Raw genomic sequence first — 26,468 nt, forward strand, 5'->3', positions numbered from 1 at the left:
TAATGTCTGAACTATTGATCAGGTTGAATTATGGTTTTATGTTCTAGATGTTTTATATGAGAACTTTTGGTGAGTTTTTAGTTTTTATTTTAGGGCTATCCCGAATACCATTTTTGGGCTTCGAAGCTTCAGTGAGAATTGGCTGCAAATATTCTAACCCCTTAAATACAAGTAACAGTGACATACGACATACGTGGTCTTATGTCATTGTCCCAGTGTCTGTGCTGGAAATGTTAGATGAGAGCTGTGATGCACAAAACTATCATTAAGTTTAAATGTCCTTGTATGAAAATAGCTAATAATGATTCATGTTGATGCATAATGAATAATATTGGTTTACTATTTCTTATTTCATGGGCTATTTGGGATTTTTTGTGGTAATGCATATACAATTAAAAAAACAAAAACAAACCAATGTAGTATTGTGACACTGATTTGGACATCAATAGCAACGGTAGAAGATTTGAAGCTTCAAGGCATTTGGGTCAACTCTATTTTATTTGATATCTATTTTACTGTGATTTATGTATTTTGTGTTTGTATCCCGATGAACAATAAAGTTGAAGTTAAACAGTTTGGGTGTAATTGCTGTTGTACGGATGGCTTTTGGTTCAGATACAAAAACCAAAAAACACAAAAAAGAAAAAACATTTTTTTGATGAATATGCTTGGGTTCAACATGCTTCTTTTTTTTATTAAATCAAAGTGTTCTAAACTGGTCTGATGTAGTCTGATCTAGGACAGCAGACAGGCTCTGATGAAAAAAGTTTTATTGTAAAAAAAAATCCTCTGTCACATTTTACAAAAGCATTAAATAATCATAACGTTTCATATTTACATTTTTTTCATGTACAGTAAACACGTTACCTTTAATGAACCTGTTCACAATAAAAGTCATTGAAATCGGCTATTGCAGCTCTTCTGATTGGTTAATATCATTCTTCTTCCTCATTAGCTGCTGCTGCTGGCACAGTGGGTAGAGCCTCGTCCTCAGAGCTGGTCTGACGAGCCGACGTCCGAAACAAACGCATCAAATCCCGGAACCTGCGAGACACCTGGAGATACATGGAAAAGTTACTGACAGTTTACTGTTTATAAACTTCAAAGACACTTGGAGAAATGAAGAAGAATTACTGACACCTTGCAATTTATAAACCCCAGAAAACCAGTGTAGATAGTGATCATGAAGCAGAAACCTCTTCTGTCCTTTAATACAGAATTTCAAAAAAAAACAAACAAAAAAAAAAAAAAAAAACAACCAATCACGGCACCAACAGAAATCTAAAATCCAGTCACCTCACTGGGAGTCTTGTTGCCAAGCAGAGTAGAGATGGCCTGGAACGTGTTTTGATTGGCTCCTTCCTGCTGACATGTCGTCAAGATGACCCGATCTGCTTCTCTGCAAAAGAAGAACAGGAATAAATACACAGTTACCTCCTGCTGCTCCTCTTGAGAGATGTAGGAGTAGGAGTACCTGGTCCAGAGGATGACTTTCTCTCCACTTGCTGTCAGAGAAATGTTCTTGGCACAGACGGGGAGGTCAGGAGGAGGACTGGGACGAGGAGGAACAGAGGAGGATGACAGGGTGGAGAGGGCAGAGGAGGAGGCGCATACAGATGGAGAGATGTGAGAAGCTGAGGGGGAGATGATAGAGGAGGTGCAGACAGCGGGAGAGGAGGAGAGAGAGGTAACTGATATAGAAGTGAAGATGGAGGAGGTGACAGAAGAAGTGGAGGATGTGGAGATAGAGGAGGTGGTGGAGGAGGTGACAGAAGAAGTGGAGGAGGTGGTGGAGGAGCAGATAGCTGTGTCGGAGAAAATGGAGGTGGTGGTGACAGCAGAGGCAGAAATGGAGGAGGTACTGGCAGTGGTAGAAGAGATGGAGGAAGTAATAGAGGAGGAGGTGGGGGTGACAGACGGGGGTTGTAGTGCCTCCTCTCTCCTGCTCCTCTTCACTGTTGGGCTTTGCTCCTTGTCAATGCTCTTCCTCTCCTCCTCTTCTTCATCGTCCTCCTCATCATCCAGCTCTTCCTCCTCCTCCTCCTCCTTCTCATCAGTCAGAGGAAATGAGCCTTCCCATGATGCACCGCTTCGATCTGTTGATACAAACAATACAGTTCAAAAATTAATATACCTGCCTGTTAATTATCACACACCTATTTATTATAAACACACACATGTCCATTATAACACACACCTGTTTGTTAATCATCACACACACCTGTCTGTTAATTATCACACACACCTATTTATTATAACACACACCCGTCCATTATAACACACACCTGTTTAATTATCACACAAATCTGTCTGTTAATTATAACACATCTGTCTATTTATCATAATTCACGCCTGTCTTAATTATCAAACACTTATCTATTTATCATAACACACAAATGTGAATTTATTATAGTACACACGTCTGTTGATTATAACATACACCTGTCTGTTAATTTTCAGACATATGTTTTTATTTATTATAATACACACCTGTCTGTTAACGCAGGACATGTGAGTCTGTTACATACCTGGTTGTGGACTGTCATCGTCCCCCTTCAGGTCCAGATATTTGTCACCTGGTTCACCGCGGGCGGAGCTTATCTGAGAGTACAGAGGGTCCAGGCTCTTCATCGCTCTGGACACGCCCCCTGAGGTCTGGAGGGGGGATGAACAGGTTAGTCAGATGGGTGAGGTGTCTCTACCCGTCACTGATTTACAACTGCTAAAAGATGGACGACAGACCTTATTGCCATGGCAGTGAGAGCATCCTTTCCTCCTGTGTCTACGGATCTTTGCATCACGACAGGGACAGGGCCAGTCTTTGTCCGACCAATCACAGTCCTGGAAAGATCAAGCAATTGTTATCTGACCAATCACAGTCCTGCAAACATTAAAATTTTCTCCGGCCACTAACATTGTCAAATCAGCAGAGGTTTCCCAACTGACCACACTGGATTTGCTTCATACTTTATGTAAATAATGTAATTTTATCCAACAAGTGTTGCTAAAAAAAAGTTCCATAAGTCATTACTGAACTATTCACGCTACATGCTTAAAATTTTCAGGGACTGTTCTACACAGATATCAAATATCTTGAATTTCTAAAATGGTTGGCCTACAGTTGCATATTTGCCAAGTTATAAAAATTATATTAAAAAATTCTTTTGTATTTTGGAGCCTACAGTATCTTCACACTGTAGTTTAACTTTTTATATATTATACTCATGTAATTGTACTTTCTTAGCAACTAGGTGCATGCCTGAAAGAAATAAAAATTTCTGATTTATGAGGCATTAAAAATGAAAAAATGATTACACATCTGTATTTCAAGTGCAAATTGCCCATGTATGACAAAGTCTACCCTAAAAATGATACCACAGGAAAGAGCATGTTTTAATTATTAAAATATAAAGTTGGTACGTTGAACCAAACTATATTTATTAAGGTATCAAACACACCACATTTTACTACAAATGGACATTCTGCACAAAACAGGTCTACAATTTAACTAAGGCAATGTCAGGAAATTAAAAGCTTTGAAGAAATAGTGTCTACTTTAAAAGTTTGAACAATACAATGAGGTCCTTTTCCTAATCCAGTGGAAGTGTACATTGCCTGCCAGTTAGTGCAAGTTGGGCATCAACGATCTTCAGGATATGCACATGAGGGACCCAACACTGACTTCCACCGGACGTGTGAATGAATGAATAGTTCAAAAGTAATGACTTATGAAACTTTGCAGTTTTTTAGCAACACTTGTTTATTAGGACCTCGACCCCTTTTTTTAAAGTCTCTATATCTCAGAAAATAATGAAAATACAAACTGAGCAATTTGCAGACTTCTTGTTGGGTAAAATGACAGTATTTAGATGAAGTGTGAAACAAATCCAAGATGGGCAGTTGCGAAGATTTTCTAAAATCTTTTGATTTGTCATGGATTACAAACAGTCCTTCTCTGAATCAATCGCAGTCCTGGAAACATCAAACAGTCTTTATCCGACCAGTCACAGTCCTGGAAAAGATTAAAAATAACCATTGTGTGAAAAAGTCCATGACTTAAAGTCACAAAAGATTTCTTCGTACCTTGTAGTTTCTGTGGGCGTCCATCTTCCTCCTCTGACGCCGGCTTGTCATTGGTTGGATTTTATGCCCCTCTTCCTCTTCAAGCTCTGGGAGCGTCACTTCCTCAAAGCCACCACCGACTCCACCTCCTGACACTTGGCCAATACCATCTCCGCCGTCTGACCCGCCCCCTCCCTCCTCTGGCCAATGAGCTTCTTCAAACTGTCTGGGACGGGCCGGAGGGGGTCGAAGCTCATCAAAAAATACCCAGAATTCAGCTTGTAGATGGGTGTGACCTTTTAGCAGCGTGGCCATCTGTGCTTTCAGCTGAAAACCAAGAGAACAGCTGATTTTACCTTTAACACACCGATAAACAGTTTATCAACAACTTAAACAAATAGCTGGTCAATAACTTCATGTTACATTAAACATTAAACAACATCAGATCTGTCTCATTACACACAATGATAATGGTTAAACTGGTCTCCCTGCTGTTATTGATAATAGTTAAACTGGCCTTTGTGCAGTTATTGATAATGGCAAAATTGGGCTCTGAGCAGTTATTGATAATGGTTAAATTGGGCTCTGTACCAGTTGTACCTCGTGGATGCTGGTTGGACTCAGGTCCGGACCGGTCTGAAGAGCTTTGATGATTTTCTGATAATGTGATGGATTATCTCCAAAACTTATCTCCAGCTGTCGCAGGAAACGACGGCTGCGTTCAAATGCCTGCTGCTCCTCAAACTGCAATGACAGTGTTACACCAGTAGTTGAGAGATAATCAATACTTGGATGTTCACTGGCTTCACAGCTGTAAGGAAAGTAAAGCATCAGTCAGGGAAACACCTGAAATGTAAATGCACCTGTGATCAGCAATAACACTGAGAGAAATTTTATTCACAAGAAACAGTTCAACAGGTTGACCTAGTCACTGTGTACTACATACACATACCTTTAATATACCTGAGATGCACCTGTGATTTGGGCTGGATGTCAGTGCTAATCTACTGATTCAATTCTATTCTGTTTAAATTCACAAAGTCCAGAATCAATTAAATTAGATTCATTTCAATTTTTGATGATTTAGTTACATCAGATCAATACCAGTGTTGTGTAAGGCATTTCTCAGAGTTTATCCTGGGAACTTAAATTTCTTCTGCATTCAACAAGTTAGCAACACTGTTGTTTCCTTGAATATAAAACTGTGTAAAGACACATTATTGGCTAAACTTTAAACACATTTCCTGCTTATGAAGCTGGGCTGAGGTTTTATTTCCCTTGGCAAATGTAAAATAAGTAAAATGTGACATCTATTTTTTTTTACGTCCCCATGTGGAAAACACTGAGCAGGAATGGTAAAATCCTGCAGTTTACAAGGCTTTATCATTCTGCACATTTCAAAAGGTAAATGCTGTCCCTTACAACTATATATGGACTGTCAGTAGCAGATGCTTCAACTAAGTGCAGACATCCACTGTAATGATCACTGTGAGCACAGACAGGAGAGAAACTGAAAGTCTGCTTACTCATTAATCTGCCTGGTTTGTGTTGTAGGGGCCATCAGCCTGATATCTGCAGACAGCTTTTCGCTGGTGTTTGCTCCCCAGTAGGAACAGACTAAATAAATTAGAATCCACACACTGTTCACTTGATTTCCACGGCCTCACATCTCGTAACCAGAGGTAATCTCTCTTCAACAATACAAAATGAGTTTAGAGTCTTTTTTCAGTCCATCCCTCTGGTAGATGCCTGAGTCAGCAAACCATCCTGAGTCAACAGATGAACGTTTACTGAGAAAAGACGCAAAGATTGATCTCTGGATTTTAAGAATTGATTCAAGAATCATTAAAATAAAACTCACGATTAATCGGAAAATCGTTTTTTTTTTTTTTTTTTTTTTTTTAAATCCAGCCCTACCTGAGGTCCACCTGTCATACACCTATGACACACCTGATACCCCTGTGATCCTGCAATGATACACCTGGTGTCCGCCTGGTGTCAACCTGTACTCACCAGTCCACACTGCAGCGCCTGCTCAGGATGCAGGAATGCGGCAAAGTCTCGGAGGAGGTCTGTCCGATCTCCAAGGATACATCGCAGCTTCCTGAACAGCAACACCACTTCCCTTCCTTCTCCCACCTGCTCGAACTCATTCAGCAGAGACACAAACTCCTCCACCTGCTCTGGTACATCCTGCAGCGCCTCACGTACCTGTCGACACACAGTAACACACAGGTTAAGGCAGCTCAGTGCCTCCATGTCCAGGATAGTAAAGCTCTTAGTCCTCTCACCCTGCTCAGGTAGCTCTGAGCGAATGCCACATCTTTGCTCTCTCGGTGCGGGTCGTTGTCCAGGATGTTCTCGTCGAACAGCAGCAGCAGTTTTGCAGCGTCTTTGCTGCAACGCTCCTGACGACCCCTCCTCAGGCCACGAAGCGGTCGGGTTCGACCTGCAGAGACAGAGAGCTCAGGGAAAAAACCACCTCAAGAGACATTTAGTGCAGAGACACAACAAAGCGACCTCTGACCTCGTCCTCGTCCAGGACACCTCCCTCCTCCTCTGGGCGTCCCCTCTCCTGATGGTGTCTCCTCGTCTTCTCTCACCTTACTGGTCCTCCCCTCTCCTGACTCCTCCCCTTTAGGCCCCTCCTCTTCCTCCTCCTCCTCCTCCTCCTGAGAGCCGGGGGAAATCGGAGAGTGATCCTCTTCTGAGTCTCCGTCTGCACAGAGACGCCTCTCAGCCGCCAGCCAGGTCAGCTGTTTCATGGTCTCCTGAAAGGCCAGACGTCAGTCTTTTAATACCATTGACCATCACATACTATTACAGAGACTGGAATATTTAATTGGCTTTGCAGGAACCACACTAAGCTGGTGTAAATACTTTTTATCAGATCATTTCAGTTTGTACACGCTAATTATAGGTACGTTATCAATTTATCATACAACAAATACACCCCAATAATTTTTGTTGACCTCAATATTGCCCGTTGTGTTTACATGCGTGTTTGTTTACATTCGAATGTCACCAACGTTTTAGCCAACATGATGCCAGAATAAACAGCAGGGTTTTCACTACCATCATAAGGCTTGGGCACAGCGATTGAGCATTTTTTTATAGCGCCTAAATCAAATGAAGAGAAAAAAAATATGCTGAGACATGTTTTGCTGTAATTTCTGATCGTACTGCTTCTATTCTCTCGTCAGCTCTCTGTGTCTGAGGTTCACCGTGAATGGGGCTCAGCTCCTCCACACACACAGCGTCGGCCACAATGAACCATGTAAAGTGAAGATAACGTGTTACTCGTGGTTAATAGGTTTTTTTCCTGATGACTGCAGAATTCCAGCCAGAAAATTTGGAAGAATAAGGATAGATGGACTTGGTTTAAAAGCTGCACTCCAAAGCTCCGGTTTGGGAATACTTTGGGTTTAAGCTGTAGTGTCTACTAATGGTCTGCATGTGAGGCATTCAGGGGACATCTGTAAATTGTAGCAACAGAAAATACCCTGGGTTACACTCTCCCCCTCTAAACTCAGCCCATTAATGTTGTTGTTTTATTAATATTTTGATTATTATTTATGTTTTATTTATTTAGGATATTTTAATATTTTTTTTCTCATTACAATTCCAATGTCTGAATATTCTTAACAATTAAAAGTTCATTGCTCTTTGAAGCGTGTACTTCCATTATGATACTATTATATTAACATTAAATCAGTGGCATAATATTGTTTTAAAATGACAATAATATTGTTTATCATAAGAACATATAACATATTTCCGGGACAATATATAATTCAACAAAAGTAGTTATCTTGACAGGCCTAGTTAACAATGAATCCTCCATGCATGGAAAAGTTAGACACAGAGTTCCACAAGGCTCTGTGCTTGGGACAATTCTATTCACCTTACATATGCCTCCTTTAGGCAATGTTATTTGGAAACACGCTATAGAGTTTAATTGTTATGCAGATGATACCTTATTATATTCATCAATGAAACCAATCAGTTAGCTAAACTTCAAGCATGCCTTAAGGACAAAAATACTTAAGATGACCTACAAATCTCTTCTATTAAACTCCCCCAACACCTCAGAAACACATTTTCTAATGATATAGTTACTCTAGATGGCTCTGCGCTGGCGTCCAACATCATGGCAAGGAATCTCGGAGTTATCGTCGATCACGCTATGTCCTATAACTCCCACATAAAACAAACTTCGAGGACTGCCTTTTTTAACCTATGTAACATTGCAAAAATCAGGCACATCCTGTCTCAAAAAGACGCAGGAAAACTAGCCCATTTTTTTGTTACTTCTAGGCTGGATTCTAGTAATTCTTTATTATCATGCAGTCCCAACAAGTCTCTAAATACTCTCCAGCTGATCCTGAATGCAGCAGCGCGAATACTGACAGGAACTAGGAAGAGAGATCATATTTCTCCTGTGTTAGCTTCTCTGCACTGGCTCCCTGTAAGACAATATAATTTAAAATCATCCTCCTCACCTACAAAGTCAGGCACCGTCATATCTTAAAGAGCTCATAGTATCTTATTACTCCACTATAATACTGCGCTACCACAATGCAGGCTTACTTGTGGTTCCTAGGGTCTCCAAAAGTAGAATGGGACGCAGAGCCTTCAGCTATCAGGCTCCTCTACTGTGGAACGTTCTTCTAGTTTAGGCCTGGGAGGCAAACACCCTTTCCATGTTTAAGAGTAGGCTTAAAACCTTCCTTTTTGATAAAGCTTACAGTTAGGGCTGGCTCAGGCTTGCCTTGAACCACCCCCTAGTAATGCTGCTATAGGCCTAGACTGCCGGGGGATTTCGCAAGATGCACCAAGCTCCTCTCTCCTCCTCTCCTTCTCCATCCATACATATTCATATCCCATTAATGCTTGTTACTAAGTCGGCTTCTTCTCTCTCCCGTAGTTTTGTGCCTTCTCATTTCTTTCCTCTCTCCTCCTGTCGCTTTCTGCAGGTATTTCTGCCTCCGGATCAGCAGAGTCTGTGACTGCAAATCACCTACTGCCTCCATGATCCTGCTCAACACCCACTGCTACAAATATTATTATCATTCTTAATAATAATAATAATAATAGATAATAATAATACTATTATTATTATTATTATTATTATTATTATTATTATTATTATTATTATTATTACTATATGTCTCTATGTCTATATTGTGATATGTCCCCCTCTTTTTCTCTCTCAACCAAAGTGGATGAGGTAGATAGCCGCCCAACATGAGCCGTGTTGTGTTCAAAGTTTCTACCTGTTAAAGGGAGCTTGTCCTTGCCACTGTCACCATGCTCTTGCTCATGGCGGAAAATTGGGTAACTGTAAATATAACTATAAAGAGTACGGTCTAGACCTGCTCTATATGAAAAGTACCCTGAAATAACTCCTGTTTTGATTTGGTGCTATATAAATAAAATTGACTTGACTTGACGGTCTCCTGAAAGGTCAGAGGTCAGCAACTTCATGGGTACTGAAAGGTCGGAGGTTAGCTACGGACTTACATGGATCAAAGATCAGAGTTCAGGGGGTCAAAGTACGGAAGGTCTGAATCTGTTGTGGAAACCTGAGTAGAAACTGGAGGATGACCAGTATGTAACGATGACAACAGAGATCGTGATTCAGCTCACCCGGACTGATGAAGGAGGACTTTCTGTTTACCTGTAATTCTGGAACAGAAAGCACCGACTCTTCCGACGCTGATGACATCACTTCCTCCTCATCTTCATCCTGTGTGAGGTCATCAAAGTCCTCCTCCTCCTCCTCCTCACCCTGTCGGTCCTGATCTTCATCCTTATCCTTCTCTCCTTCCTCCTCCCTCTCTCCTCCACCATCCTCCCTCTGTCCTTCCTCCTCCTCCCCCTGCCCTCCCTGCTCCCCCTCTCCTCCTCCACCTGCTTCCTCCTCTCCACCTCCTCCTGAACCTACTCCCTCTCTCCCCTCTTCCTCCTCTCCACCAGTATTATCTCCGCCGTTCAAACTGACCAGACCCACAACAGTCCAGTCCTCCCGGTTCTCTTCCTGCGCCTCACCCTCAGTCGCTGCATAGCTCCTCTTCTCCTCCTTTGACAGCGGGCTCAGCATTGATGTTGAAGCTGAATTTTCCTTCTCCACCTGTCTCTCCAGCTCCACCTGTCTCTCCTCCTCCACCTGTCTCTCCTCCTCCACCTGTCTCTCCTCCTCTTGTGGGGGGTGGGGCCCTGTGAAGGTCTGATCGACCTCATCCTGTTCCTCTTTGATTGGTCTGCGAAGCTGCGGCCCAAGAGCATTTTGGGAAGTGGCGGTGGGTGGAGCCGGTGGTGTCAAACTCTTTATCTGGAGGAGGAAGTAGCCCAGCTTCATGGTGCCAGCTGAGCAAGGCATGATGGGATTTGCAGTGTCGTGGTTGGACAGGGAGGGAAGGGGGAGGAGTAGCGGGAGAGGGGCGGTTTGTTGCCTAGAAACACTCTGCTGCATGCCTGAGCCAATAGGATGGCGGGACCGGATGACGTCAGAACACACAGAGTGCGCGGGGACTGGATGAACAGCAGCTAGTGGGACGGTTCCACAGATTGGAGGCGGAGCCAACGGAAGGGCTCCTGAAAGAACAGGAGAGTCCGAGAGTAACGTGACATCTGGAGGAGGCAGAGAGAGATAGCTGATTGGCTGCACGTCTACCTGTCTCTCTACCTGTTTGTCTTCTGGTCTGTCCACCTGTTTGCCTGCCGGGGCTTTAGCGAGTGGCAGCAGAGATGCATTGTGGGCCAGGGTGAAGAGGCGTCTGTGGGGGGTAGGGGGTGGGCGGTATGTCTTGTTGAGCCAATAGGGGTGGAGCCTGAGGGTGCAACCCAGGGGGAGGGAAGGGGGGCAACAGGTGGAGCGCTGTCGGGTCTTCTGGATTATCTGCTGACTGTTCTACAGGTGAGAATATCAGAGAACCAGAGTCACAACCAACAACCTGAGGGTTAAATCACTCTAGTTATTGGTAATAATGTTAGTAACACGTTAGTTAACATGGTAGTGATAGGTGAGTTAACATTGTTAGGTTAGTTATTATGTTAGTGACAGGTCAGTAAAATTAATCAGGTGTTCGTTGGACATTATAACATAAAACAGCAGAATTCTCTAATTACTGATGAAACTGAAAATTGATCAGTTGATTTTCTGTGAGAATTTAACGAGTAGTCATTAAGTGGCCTGTGAGAAAACCCTGTCTCTCTTTGTTGGTATCATTATTTAGTTCTCTTTCTGTAGACCAGCAGTTGAATTTTATTTATTTTTTGTCTCTTTGTCTCTCTGCTGTCTGTTTGAATAGAAACTGAACTAACATTTACTAACAGACATGAACAACACATTACGAATTTTAGGTCTGTAAAAAGCTTTGACCTGTAACTGTAACTATGGTTACCAGGTACTGAATATCAGGTGTTATTTCCCGAAATCATGTGAATGTGTGAGAACTCTGACACCTGGCAGTGAAAACAGGAACTGAACTGTTGCTCTGTGGTCAGTCTGTGGTACCAGATGATGTTATCATCTGATGTCAGTGGACAGTGACATCTTAGCCAAGTCTCTAAATATCTAACTAACTATGAATGGTGTAATCTCTGTGTCTGCGTCTCGATTTCTTGACAACCGCTCATCTGATCAACTTAAAATTTGGCGTCTATTGCTGAGGACCCAAGGAAGTGCAGTATTGACTTAAGTTTTTTGGATGAGAGGTTCTCGTGAAAGCTTCAACATCATTTTCTACATGTTACATAACGTGAAGAAAAAGGAACACAGAACGTCATAAATAATGAAGTCACATACACTGTGATGTCATCAGTGACATTACTCCCATCAGGCTACAGACAGGCACATTTTGAACAGGCACTGCACTAGTATATACAATACGAAAATGGTCTCTATTGTTCCTTTGGACTTCATTTTACCACGCCACACCAGTGGCCCTTTGCCATCATTATCTATAATTACAGAATAAATACTTAACAATATTATACGGAAACATGCATAGTCATTTCTTGTACTTTAGTATCTATACAACATATGAAATGGAAAGACAAGCTCAGTTACAGTGGCAAAACAGCAAACAGAATGGTTTATGTGATGATACATGTAACTGTTCTAATGTGGTTGTGAACTTCTTGAGGTCAGTCATCGTTTTAGTCATATTCAGTCAGTCATATTTTCTCCCGTTATAACAGTGTTCTTTCAAAACACATCAATGAAATGAAGGAAAACAACCATAGTGAAAATAAACCACAAACTGCTTCGTTGAATGTATAATTAGGAAACAAAGTTGAATATAAGTGTAAAAAGAGAAGTTTATAATCATTTATTTTTTATGCACTTTTTTCAATTTTTTTAATTCTTTTTTAGTATCTAGACTGGTTCATTATTTGATTGGACAGCTGCTGAGTTTAGAAGGCCACACCTGAGGTTGAGAAAAGGTCCATTTAGTAGCTGTTCCTGAGCTTTCCTTATCAGCAGATGGAATTGCCAAAAACTGGCTTAAAAGCAAACTCCATTTGCTTCAATCTGTTTCAATTCCTTTTCATACACAATGGAAATCTAGTGGCTGCCTACTGAGACTTGTCTGAGTGTGTAGTCCATCAAACTTAACATCAATTTTGCAATTTACATAGAGCAAACTTTTCAAAATTAATCTGTACTTAAAATTCATTATCACACGTCCTGGAGCATTTTAAAAAGGTTTTAAAGATTATTTTCTGGGCTAATTAATTTTTTTGTCCAACAGTCCTAAAAGATATTTCAGTTAATATAATTTGAGACATGCTAATGCAAAAAATTTTAGCTTCTCAAATTTGAGAAGCTAAAATCATCAAATGTCTGGCATATTGCCTTAAAAAAATGATGATAAAATGATTATCGAAATAGCTGCCATTTCATTGACTAACTGAAGAGATTCCTCCATTTATTTTAAACTGTAAACTGCACTTCCTGTTATCATGGTAACCACGTCTTCTTTTGACTTGAGACACAACCCTTCGATGATGTCACTGATGACCATAAAATGTCATGTTCGATTTTGACAGACACTGCGCTTGTAATTCTGTAATTTGAAATTACAACAGAGGAAAATAACTGACTTCAGTTTATGCACTCAGCAGCAGCTGTCAGGCGTCTGGATCTGAATACAGATCTAAATGTGGATCTGGTTTAGTCTGTCAGACCTTGAGCCAGTTGGGCATGTTGGAGGTGTTTTTATCCACTGGGGGGCGCTGGTCTCCTGGCTGAACTCTGCTGCAGGCAAGCGGCAGCGGGGGGACAATTTGCTGCGTCAGGAACATCTGAAAACACCACAAGAAGAGTTCAGCTTCACCTGTAGCCGGTCCAACCTTAACCTTCCACATGTTTACCTGTCCAACCTTTACCTGTCACACCGTCACCTGTCACACCGTCACCTGTCCGAACTTTGTCTGTCACACCTTCACCTGTCCAAACTTTACCTGTCACACCTTAACCTATCCAACCTTCACCTTTCTGACAGAGAAGACTACACCTGCTATAAGATTCACTGATGATGTCTGACAGAGTGTGGTGACCTCACAGTCACAGTGATGTCACCTTGATGATGTTGTTTTGCGGCGCTCGTGGGCCGCTCATCTCTCTGATGTGTTTCCGGAAGTTCCATCGATTCTTACACAGCAGGTACGAGCTGATCAGCTGATCCGACTGGACCGCTCCCTCGAAGTGCTTCAGACCCAGAACGATCAGCCTGCACGTAGGCATCATGGGAAATATGACTGTTAGTCTGAACCATGGACAAGTATATGAACCTGGATATCAGATTCAAAGATGGCTTAAATTAAAATTTCTCGCCGAGTGCCGTGTAGTAGTGTACATGTACCCATCCTCTCCTGCAGTGTAAACACTTCTGTGTTGTGTGTGTTAGAGTGTGCATATCTATGTGTGTATATTGTTTAGTAGTTGATAGTATATGTACCCGTCCTCTCCTGCAGTGTAAACACTCCTTTGGTGTTGACTGTGGAGAGCAGGGTCCAAGCTACAGACAGGAAGCAGTTCCGGGTAGAGGAAGATGGGTCTGGTGGCGAACAGCCAGGCGGTGTCAGCAGGCAGCAGAGGGAAGGCGTGGCCTAAACAGAACCAGAACCAGAATCTGAACCAGAACAACCTGAGAGAATGACTGCTGGACTGACCAAAGAAGAAATACAAAAATTTCTGTGTGTTGGGACTTTAAACCTGCTGACAGAACAAAGTTTTATTTCTCCTCCTTACTGTTGGTAGCAGGAGTCATCCTTGGGAGCCATCGTCTGGAGGCAGCAGGAGCAGGAGGAGCAGGAGGAGGCTCCTCTCTCTGCTCCACCTCCTGCAGGAGATCCAGCGCCCCCTGGAGGTTACACACTCTGAAACTACTGGCTAGGCACACCTCCTCCTGATGGCTGGCAAACTGCTGCAACTCCTCCTGGAGGCAGGAGAGAGGAGGCGGGAAGAGAGATATTCGGTTATGTTGTTTACTGACTGACCAGGTAGTGTCTTTGTTGTTGTTGTTGCCTGACTGACCAGAAGCCTGTACTACGTATCAAGTTCAACATACCAAGGATATCTTCAAGATATCTGAACACCATTTGAAAAATGTGATATCTAGTATCCAAAGAATGTCTGTGTCGATTTTGGTAGCAATTGAATGAAGACTTGCTGAGATACAGTATATATATTAATTGATTTTGCATATTTTGAAAAATGTAGTAACAGACTTCTGAATTGAACATAGGTTGCAGTGAGTCAAACTTTGTCACACATCAGTTGGAGTGTTGAAAAAAGTTCAACTCTGTAGGACGTACAGGAGATTCTTTTGGAGTTGTTTTTGGGAATGTGAAATGTTTAGAAATTTAGTTTTGTTGTAATACGCCACACTCACTTTAATCAATCATTATCAAATTTCAATGATCAACGGAGTCATGACCCTAGATTGTGCAAACGGAATTTCGTACAAATACATGCAGCCAATTCCGAGTTATAAAATTTTTTCATTGGAGGTACCACCTAGAGTTAAGGCACAATGCAATTTAAATTAAGTAAGTTTCATGAAAACTCCTGAACATATGACACTCTGGTAGTGTTTGTGTTTTTTGTTGTTTACTGACTGACCAGGTAGTGTTTAGTATGCAGTCAGGGCATCGAACGGCGACTTGCATGCTTTTAGAGAATTTTTGTTTTGTCTCAAATGCCAAACCCATTTGAACTACTACTTTAGCAAAAAAAAAAAGACCAAATTAATTCAGTTAATCCAATTGATCATTCTGATATCAGAAGCCATGACTTCTTGATTACATTGGTCTCTGTCCCTACTTCAAAAGAATAGGTCCAGTACAACAACTTTGTCTAAATAAGGATAGTTATTAACTACCATCAGGATTAATGCAATGACTGACAATCACACAATAATAGGCAAAATGGAGTAAACAAACAAGCCCAGACCTCCTTCTCCAGCTCTTCTTGGAGGATCCTGAGGTATTCTTTTGAAAAGATTGGATTCAAGAGTGTAAACCGTAAACAATTCATGGATCCTCGGTTGTTCCCAGGCCTAATGTGATATATGATCCTCCAGTGTTCTCTCAGCCATCCAGGAGGATCCTAATCAGATGTTGAGGGATCCGGCATTTCACTTTTTCAGTCACTACCCAGAGACCAGGGCCACAGCTGAGGACTGGAACAGATGCCCTGTTCATACCTGGCATTAACATGTGTCTTGGTTGTGCAATCAAAAGTGGGCTTCACAGTACAGATGGATAATGACCTAAAACATACTGCAAAAGCAACCCAAGAGCTTCCCAAGGCAGAGAAATTGAAAATTTTTTCAACGGCCAACTCAGTAACCTGACCTCAACCCAATTTAGCCTGATTTTCTCTTCCTGAAGACAAAACTGAGGGGAGAGAGTTCAACAAACAAGCAGCAAATGAATGTGGCTGCAGTAAAGGCCTGACAAAGCCTCTCATAGATGGAAAGTCAGCATTTGGTGATGTCCATGGGTTCTGGATGTCAGGAAGTCATTGACCGCAGGATTTTCATCCAAGTATTAAAAATAATCCTTATATTTATGATTATTTTGGTTTGTCCATTTACTTTTGAGCCTTAGGGACTATGTATAAAAATAGTTGTAATTCCTAAACAGTTAATGCTGAATTAAATCTGAAAGTCTACACTTCAATCACATCTTCATGGCTTCTTTTCAAATCCATCGTGGTGGTGTACAGAGGCAAAATTACAAAAACTGTGTCACTGTCCAAATACTTAATAATTTAATTTTAATACTTAATTTTCAGACATCGTGGACAGCCAGCTTACACGATTTGTACAACTTGTATTTGTTTGCGAATGAGTATATAAATGCAATCATACAGAGGACTTTTGTTGAGTAGGCGGTCCTTCAATGTGTCCTTGGACATATTTGCGTACACACTGCTAAAAGACCACCTCCAAATGTTATCTGAGCGATTGGATCACAATACGTCCTCAGTGTGTCTTGGGTGCATTTACACCTGTACTTCACACCTGAGCTGTCCACTTTTCATCGGATCACCCAAGACGCATGTTAATGCTAGGTATGAACAGGTCCAGTGATCCGCTGCTGAATCCAGAGCGTCACCTTTCAGGATCATCTTATTTCTTTTGAAGTAACGAGGGAACAGGCCACACCTGGCCATGAGACCGATTGTCAGTCAATTGTCCTATTACTTTTGTGCCTCTGAAAATGAGGGACTATGTATAAAAATGGCTATAATTCCTAAACAGTTAATACGATATTTTTGTTAAACCCCTTAAATTAAAGCTGAAAGTCTACACTTCCATCACATCTTGATGGCTCAAACTCACTGTGGTGGTGTATTGAGGCAGATAAAACAAAAATTGTCTATCCAAATACTTATGTACCTAAGTGTACGAAACAGAGCACACTCTAAAACACTAGAGGACACAATATAGACCGCTAGAAGGCGCTATATGGAACAGAATAGAACACTATACAAATCACAAGCAGGCAGTATATGAAACATTAGAAGATGTTAGGTAAAACACTATGGTACAGTATATAAAAAACTAGTGGATGCTAAATAAAATACTTTAGGAGAAAAAGACTTGATGTGTCCCTACATCACTTCCAGGAACAGAAACCAGCTGAGGGGAAGGTGATGTCAGAATGAGTCATAGAGTAGTAACAACATGGCTTGGGTTGTCTTACAACCTGCTGTATCTGCTGCTGCAGCTGCAGTTTCTGGGTGAAGTCCAAGTAGAGGGCGGGGCACACCCGGCTCGGCAGCACTAAGACAGGTGTGGTGGTGTTGGGTTGTGGGCTGGGTGTGTCTTTCAAGTGTATGTTGTCACGGTGATGATTGGTTGTGTCCTGCAGGGCCCTCCTCTGCTGCAGAGCTTCGTACTGTTTTCTTACTGTTCGCCGTCGCTCAGTTAACATGCCAGCTAATGGCGCCTCAAAACTAGAGACAGAAAAAAACTGGTATAACACAGAAAACCTTTAAAAAAAAAAAAACAAAAAAAAAAACAGAAAACATTTAAAATGTCAAGGATGAAGTTCTACCAGGTTCTCTCCCCATCTGTGTAAGGAAACGGTGACACAGGTATTTCCTAAAACAGGCTCCACCTCCTTGAGGGGTGTGGCCTATGAGCTGTTATCAGAGGACTGAAAAAGAACCTAAATGTGAGATACACTGAACTGTTCCAGCATTGTGTTTGGAAAGGTTTCAGAAGCAGGACAGTTTTTATATCTGACCTGAAGGGGGTGGACCCTGAACCAGGACAGAGTGTAAAACAGAAGAGTGAAACAAGATGTGTCCCCCCAGCTGGATTCTTCTTCATGTCTCTGTTTGAAGAAGCAGCAGCTGGGGCTATTTTTCTTCCTCCCAACCCAAACAGTCACAGCACTTCTCTGCCGCACCGTCCCAACAGGAGGACCTACAGTATATCACAGTGTTCACGTGTCTGAATGTGTTCATATATGTTCATACAGATAAATGTTTCTGTATAGACGAATGTGTTTGTATAGATGAATATATTTATACAGTGGCATGGAAAAGTTTGGGTACCCCTGGTCAAAAATTCTGTTAACTATTCAAGTTAACCGAGTAAAAAAGGCCTTGATTATCCAAGATGGCAGCCAAGTCAGGCCATTGTTTGCTTGTTAGTATCTAATATCTGAGTTTTTGGGTTTTTAAAAAAAAATCTTTTTATGCATGAAAATTTAAGTAATTTGGGCCTAAATTAGTGGTACTTTCCAAGAACAACATCTTCCTTTCAGTTTGGGATTAGATGTTGTAAAATCTTTCTTAGATGTTACTGGATTGCCACAAACCTCTATCCAAGATCTGCTTGAAGCCTACGCCCATCTGGAATCCATCTGCTGGCATATAGCATCTAAGGGGAACAGAGAAGCACTTCAAGGATCCTCTAAGAGCACACAGACAGTGAATAGCTGTGGACCCTGGGTGAGGTGAATTGATTTTGTTACTCCTAGTTGATAGATCTGACCATGTCCATTACTCAGTTTGAGACACTATACTGAGACCCTATACCTGGTCTATCCTGAACAAAACGGTACTTAAGTTAACATCATGTATTTTTTTATATTCCTGGTACTGATTCAATGCAACCCTGGAGTAAATGAACAAAATAGATAAAACAGGGACAGTGAACCTACCATTTTACACGCCAGAAACTCAATTTTGTCAGAAAGATCTTTTGAGTCATATCATTAGTCAATCAGTCCACTTTAACAACTGAAGATTTATTATTCTCAAGTGTTTGTAAACAAGATCCTGTATCTTCTGAATTTCATGATGTTAAATGACTATTTTGTTGCCTCAGAGGACTCTCTCATACATGGTAGGCAATGGTAGTTCTGATAAGTAATTTTCTGTCAAACTAAAAATCAAAATGAATGGTTATGCTTTTATTGATATTGTCTGGAAATGTTCAGCCCAATCCTGGATCTACTACCTTTGTGCAATGTTTACCTACTCCATCAGATGTCAGAAGTAAAACAGGCCTTGGTTTTTTACATTTAAATTTTAGAGGCCTTGTCCCTAAAATGGATATGATCAAGATCTGGGCAAATACGACAAATGCTGAAATAATGGTTCTATTTGAAACCTAGTTTAAGAAATCGGCAACTGATGACTTAATTTCTATTGATGGCTACAAAATCTATAGAACTGATCATGTAGGAAAAGGAGGCGGGGTGGCCATGTATGTCAAATCCAAGCTTATTACCTCCATCACTCTATCAATTACTAAAGAGAAACTGTGGCTTTGGCCTTTAAAGTGGGTTTATAAGGTAAAGGATTCTCATATGACTATGGTTGGCGGTTATATACGCCCCATCCGCCTCAAAGGATGCTCTCAAATCTATCTCAGATATTTTACATGAATTAAATGACTTAGAATTCATCTGTATGAGTTATCTGAACTCAGATTGGTTTTCAGGGACCTCAGATTGTCTTAAACCTTCTGCAACTCATTAATTCACCAAAAGGATGAAATCCTAAAGCACAAAACAAATTTTCATTTTTAAAAGATATTTTAAAAATCTTTTTATGCTGAAAATTTAAGTAATTTGGGCCTAAATTAGTGGTACTTTCCTAAGAAACAACATCTTCCTTTCAGTTTGGGATTAGATGTTGTAAAATCTTCTTAGATAAATACTGGATTGCCACAAACCTCTATCCAAGATCTGCTTGAAGCCTCACATCTAGGAATCCATCTGCTGGCATATAGCATCTAAGGGAACAGAGAAGCACTTCAGGATCCTCTAAGAGCACACCAGACAGTGAATAGCTGTGGGACCCTGGGTGAGGTGAATTGATTTTAGTTACTCTAGTTGATAGATCTGGACCATGTCCATTACTCAGTTTGAGACACTATACTGAGACCCTATACCTAGTCTATCCTGAACAACAACGGTATCTTTAAGTTAACATCATTATTATTTTTTATATTCCTGGTACTGATTCAATGCAACCCTGGAGTAAAATGAACAAAATAGATAAAAGGACAGTGACCACCATTTTACACGCCAAACTCAATTTTGTCAGAAAGATCTTTGAGTCATATCATTAGTCAATCAGTCACTTTAACAACTTGAAGATTTATTATTCTCAAGTGTTTGTAAACAAGATCCTGAGGCAATGGTAGTTCTGATAAGTAATTTTCTGTCAAACTAAAATCAAAATGAATGGTTATGCTTTTTATTGATATTGTCTGGAAATGTTCAGCCCAATCCTGGATCTACTACCTTTGTGCAATGTTTACCCTACTCCATCAGATGTCAGAAGTAAAACAGGCCTTGGTTTTTTACATTTAAATTTTAGAGGCCTTGTCCTAAAATGAGATATGATCAAGATCTGGGCAAATACGACAAATGCTGAAATAATGGTTCTATTTGAAACCTAGTTTAAGAAATCAGACAACTGATGACTTAATTTCGTATTGATGGCTACAAAATCTATAGAACTGATCATGAGGAAAAAGGAGGCGGGTTGGCCATGTATGTCAAATCAAGCTTATTACCTCCATCACTCTATCAATTTACTAAAGAGAAACTGTGGTTTTGGCCTTTAAAGTGGGTTTATAAGGTAAAGGATTCTCATATGACTATGGTTGGCGGTTATATACGCCCCATCCGCCTCAAAGGATGCTCTCAAATCTATCTCAGATATTTTACATGAATTAAATGACTTAGAATTCATCTGTATGAGTTATCTGAACTCAGATTGGTTTTCAGGGACCTCAGATTGTCTTAAACCTTCTGCAACTCATTAATTCACCAAAAGGATGAAATCCTAAAGCACAAAACAAATTTTCATTTTTAAAAGATATTTTAAAAATCTTTTAAAATCTGCTGAAGAGCAGGCTTTCCTACACGATTTGTATTCCAGTGATCTTAGCAGCGTTGACTGTGAATAAGCCATAATCCTAACAAGCTAATTAAGGTCTGAGACCTTGGTAAAAGTTCTGGGAGTCTGAGAGCTCAAATCTCTCAGAGTGCCCACACCTTTGCATGGTGCTCCTTTCCATTTTTTCACTCTAAAATTGTACAAAACATAAATAATCTTTCATAAAATGTTGAAAAGAATGTATCCCCTTTAACATTATGCCTTTTGGAAATAGGTTCATTTTCTACTCATTTAACTATTCAGAGAATAGTTAACAGAAATTTTGACCAGGGGTGCCCAAACTTTTTCATGCCACTGTATACATAAGTCGATATATATGTGTTTATATAGATGACAGGGTTTTCCCTACCATTATAAGACATAGGTGCAGAGTGTAAACAAAATTAACAGAAAAACTATGCTGAGAGTTCTCTATTGAGAGAGAAAGGATATCATATTGGCCCTAATATGAGACAATATTTTTTCTGAAACTTATGTTTAAAAAAGTGGGGGGTGTACAATATTTCAGGAATAGACAATGACGTTTTCATTCATGACAACAGATATTTTTTTTTTAATAGAGAGAGTACCTGTTTAACTATGGTCTTTTACAGAGTGTTAGATTATGGGTTATTTGTAGCCTTATTATGTTGCTATGTTGAGTGTTTAAGTCCATTTATAGTGAGTATTTCAGAGTTAATCAGCCTTAAGTGGTTTGGTTGGTTCAGTTTAAGATGCAGGAGGTTCTGAAGCCTGGTGTAATAGAAGAAATAAATTCTTGAAGAGTGAAAACAAGTTCTTAGTGTCTCCTGATGTCTTTACTGCAGAAGTGAATCAGGGAGAAAATCTTTTAAAAAAATTGGTAAGCTGCCAAACGCTGTTACATTGTGAGATGGCTATGGGGGGATGAGAAAATTGCAGTTCTAATCCATTCAAGTCTTGTTTTACCAATGTTACTTTGTATGGAACACTGTGCCATCAATCAGAAAAATGTGAAGGATTACTTCAGGACATAGCGCTCACTTCTTCATTGAGAATATCTGTTTCGCTTTTCTTCTTACTAATGTCCGAGTTACTGTGAAAAACAACAACCTATGTGTTATCTTTTTCTAAATATTGAATTGAAAATGGTCCAAAATGATGTGAAAATCCACCCCCCTCCCTGACACACACACACATCTTTATGTACATGAAAGCTTTTGTATTGATGTATGTGTTTGTGTTTAAGCCTGACAGCCTTGCCCCTGTCTGACCTCCCACTCCCATCCTGCATAAGGACACAATGAACACACTGTACAGGGGTTATACCGTAAGGCCTGGGGGACATTGAATTTGGGTCCAGTCTGTGACAGGGCATCTTCTTCGTCCCCCTGCTCCTGCTCCTCAGCTGCTATCTCCTTCTGCTGGAGCTGGAGAGGGACCAGATATTGTCAGATGAGAAGCCCTTTTTTACTTAACAGTCCATTACCTCAGAATACAAAAGTACCGTCCACAATTCTTGTTTGAGTTTAAACTAATCAAGACAAATGTGACAACTGATGAAGATTTAGAAGGAATGGTTTCTGTGGTTGAGAGAAAACATGAACCAGACTTGCTGTTGTTTACTTACATCCGCCACAGCGTGGCTGGTATACTTTTTAACCCTGTGAGTCTGTGTGTATGTGTGTCATCATGGCAATATGGGGTCCTGGAGGTACCTAATGTAGTGGGAACTACCCTAGAGGCAGTTTTGAGTACTTTGGCAGCTGTTAATATGTCTGTCTGTGAACAGATTTTGTCACCGTGATAGCATCACAACCATGCAAGATAAAGTCACAAAACTTTACATGTGTGTAAATGAGATCAAAATGAAGGTCGAGTTCATTGGTGTGGGCCGAGCAAAGACGCCAGAAGTAGAGGGGTTGGATGAACAGAAGGGGCCACTGGCGCCCCATGTTACGTCCCTGAACCACATTCGTTTTAAGTGACGGATCACTGTATCCCAGTTTCAATCATTCCATCCACTCTAATCACCAGCCACAGCGCCTGTCAATAATGTAGTGAAGTCTACTCAGCACTCATTGGTTGGAATGTCAACATATTGACGGGTCGGTATGTCAACATATTGACAGGCGTTGCGGCTGGTACTGTTGTGAGTGGAGCTTAAATCAATGCTAAAAAAGTCACTGCTGAGTACAAAAAAACCCACAATGAAATAACAACAAAATAAAGTTCCAAAATCAGTTTAAGTTTGTTTCACTTTCTGATAGTTCCCATCACAAAGTATCGACTCACCAAATCCCAACTTGTCACAAAGTCTCGACCAAAGTATTAGGTCTTGACTCATCACAAAGTCCTGACACGTGGTTTCTATTCTGTTTAAATCAACCATACAAAAAAACATGTGCTACCTATACAGTTTGTGTGGCAAATGGACTGCACTTATGTAGCGCTTTTCTAGTCTTACTGACCACTCAAAGCGCTTACAGTACTGCCACATTCACATTCTCACACATTCTCTCACACACACACACACACACACACACACACACACACACACACACACACACACACACACACGATACATCTGAGGGAATTTGGGATTCAGTATCTTGCTCAAGGACACTTCGAAATGTGGACTAGAGGACCCGGGGATCGAAGCACCGACCTTCCGGTTAGTGGACGACCCGCTCTACCTCCTGAGCCACAGCCGCCCCGGCTCGGAATCAAAATAACACATTTACCAACACGGAGGTCAACAATACAAACTATTGGTAAACAACACAAACTATTAACATGTATCTAAACATCATCTCTGATGACTAGAATCATTCATAAAAATCAGCAGAAACACTAGCTGGTAAGGATAAACTCAACTCACCGTATCAAAGAGCTCCTCCAGCAGCTCGTTCACTTCCCTCTCTGAAAGAGAAGAAGAAGAGTTCAAATTGAGGGGAGGACCAAGAAGAAGAACAGTTAACACATAATCCGTGTCTGAAATCACTCCCTATTTACTATTTAAACTGCTTTACGTTTGCTGCCTACCACTTTATTTGAGTCTCTAAATGCTGAGTGTTTAAATGTATCCAAATATGTTGCCCGCTAAAATTCTACAATGGAACAAAAAAAAGTAGAGTCCAACATGTAGTCACCTTTCTGTTAACAATCCCACAATACAATGCTCGGCTTTTTCACAGATGACAAAATCCCCTTTAAGTGACTCTAGAGCTGTCAGTAATGAAGAAACATGATGGGGATCTGCATCTGAAATCTGAATTTACTGCTGACTACTGAGCATGTATTATACAGCGAGATGTGAATCAGTGAACAAGGGGGTGATTTCAGACATAGCCACAGTCTGAGGTCCTGGAAAGCTCCTTCATGCCTTGACCCGGGCACCCCCACTCCATGACACCTACTGGTGATCTGGACGGCCCGGTCAGTCCTGTAGTCTTCCAGGTCAGGTTCATCCATGTCGTCAAGGAAGTTGTATTCAGGGTCGTCGTCGTCATCTGCTTCCTCTGAGAAAACAAACAGTCAGAGATGTAAATGACAACAACAACAAACAAACAGACTCACAAGGAAACACGACTCGCCCTTTAAAGAAACATGACGATTGATCAGTTTGATCTGAACCTGATCAGATGTGTATGTGAACAGGACCTGTTTGAATGAGTTGAAGTTTGACATCCAACAGAAACTGATTTCCAAATTTTGCAGGAACTCCAGTTTATAGATTTGAGTAGTTTTACAGAAAGAGGGATCTTTCTATAAAACAAGGTAATTTATTTTATTTTTATCTGTGCTAATGTCTTTAAGAAAAACTATAATAAAAAACATATGAGGTGAAACTAAAAACAATGTTTCTGCACATTTTATGCCTCATGAGGATTAATTCCTAGCTGACACAGTAAAAGTTTTCAGTGTGTACTGACACTGTCAGTCAACCTGAGTCATCAAGTTGCAGTCAGATGGTGTGTATATCAACTTTAGCAACAGTTGATCAAAAAAACATAAATCAGTGGGAGTCCTTGATGGACAACAAATTAGTGCTAATTTCGTTAATGAAAACTATGACTAAATATGTTTGTCAACAATCTTTTCTTCAATGATTAAGACGAGATGACATCAACATCATTAAATAGTAACTGTGACTACATGAACATGTAATATCATGAAAAAAGAGACTAAAATGTAATTTAAGAAATAAAAACTCTACCAAAATCTCTATATTTTCGTTGACGAAACAGAGGAGATGAAATTACAAAGAGCATTTTTTCCAAACACTGATATGATCTAAATGTCCTTCTTTGAATGGTTATGCTGCATACTTCTCTTCCTGCGCCCTTGAATAATCTTTCTGGTGATTCTCCACACCAGCAATGCAGCTGCGCACCCATGAACGCAATTCAAACAGTTCTAGACTGGACATAGCTATGCACTTAAACTCTATGGATGTAGGGGATCAGATCACATACAGTGAGGGGAAAAGAACATGACAGCAACAAATCAGGCAGACATTTGGACCCACTTCATATTTAACGCCAGAGAGAGAAAAAGTGAGTGCGTAGTATTGTCAGCAGAAGCCCTGCGGCTACAAAATCACTGGGAAGAAAACCACAAGCCTAAAGAGACACCTTAAGGCGCACCACACAGAAATTGAGGTAACCTATCAGTAAGATGTAAAATAATGTTACTTTACTTTTAAAGCCATATTAAGCCAACAACTAAAGACAATGGTTTAACATCTATTAGCATCTCACAATAACAGCTGCTTTTAGTCTCACTGATAGTCAGTTGCCCAGTCAGCTACATTGGCCAACTTTTTGCTTAAAACAAGTTTGTTAGTTTTGGTGTATTAAACATGCTATCCATGTTAAAACACACACAACTTAACTGCCGTACACATTTTAGGACTTGTCGATTTTGAATGGGTCCGTGATAGCTAAATGTATTGAGTAACATATACTGTAAAAGATTGTTTTTGGCTTGGATTAAGTCTGTTGGGCAGTAGTTAGGTTTCTAGTACTCAGCTTGCTTTGTGTGAGAATATGTTCCAAATATTTTTTTAACAAATTTATTTAAACGGTAGTGTTAAAACTATTATAAACACTTACTATACAACACAGTCTAGTGCAACACTATCACTAAGGCCTACAAAATTAGAGAATAAAATCAAAACCTTTCTGGCACAGTCCTGGCAAAATTAACATTATAAGATTAGAATTTATCGCAGGGCTGTTGTACAAGGTTCTTTCTGATTTTGAAGGGTTTTCTTTTTTTCTGGCCACTTTCTGATTGACTCATATTGCAGGAGTTAGATTGCATTGGATTCGTTAATGCTGTAGAATCTTTCCAGACTTAATCTGTCAGATGAAGTCTTATTTGCGGTTTGCTGAAATTTGCTAAAATGCTCATTCTTGGTCTTGACTCAAACTAGACTAAAACGTCAAGTGTTTCCTCAACTAAAACTGGACTAAAATGTTTATGTTTTTCTTTG

At 40.5% G+C, this 26,468-nt stretch overlaps 1 protein-coding gene across 1 annotated transcript; it reads right to left on the bottom strand.

Moving 5' to 3' along the window:
• Positions 1-764: 764 nt before the first annotated feature.
• On the bottom strand, positions 765-24,493 carry LOC120784146 (GON-4-like protein; the record flags this gene model as incomplete). The annotated part of the gene is made up of 21 exons (XM_040117656.1): positions 765-1,055; positions 1,297-1,399; positions 1,475-2,096; positions 2,529-2,655; positions 2,743-2,841; positions 4,084-4,389; positions 4,663-4,806; positions 6,076-6,273; positions 6,354-6,511; positions 6,590-6,833; positions 9,743-9,889; positions 9,977-10,975; positions 13,258-13,374; positions 13,652-13,802; positions 14,031-14,181; positions 14,324-14,510; positions 15,197-15,212; positions 17,204-17,539; positions 22,298-22,398; positions 23,850-23,890; positions 24,388-24,493. Coding segments are annotated over 21 exons (4,473 nt in total), but the record flags the coding sequence as incomplete, so codon positions are not given.
• Positions 24,494-26,468: the final 1,975 nt, after the last annotated feature.

The sequence above is a fragment of the Xiphias gladius genome, chromosome 22 (assembly GCF_016859285.1).
Source record: "Xiphias gladius isolate SHS-SW01 ecotype Sanya breed wild chromosome 22, ASM1685928v1, whole genome shotgun sequence".
NCBI classification, from domain to species: Eukaryota; Metazoa; Chordata; class Actinopteri; order Istiophoriformes; family Xiphiidae; genus Xiphias; species Xiphias gladius.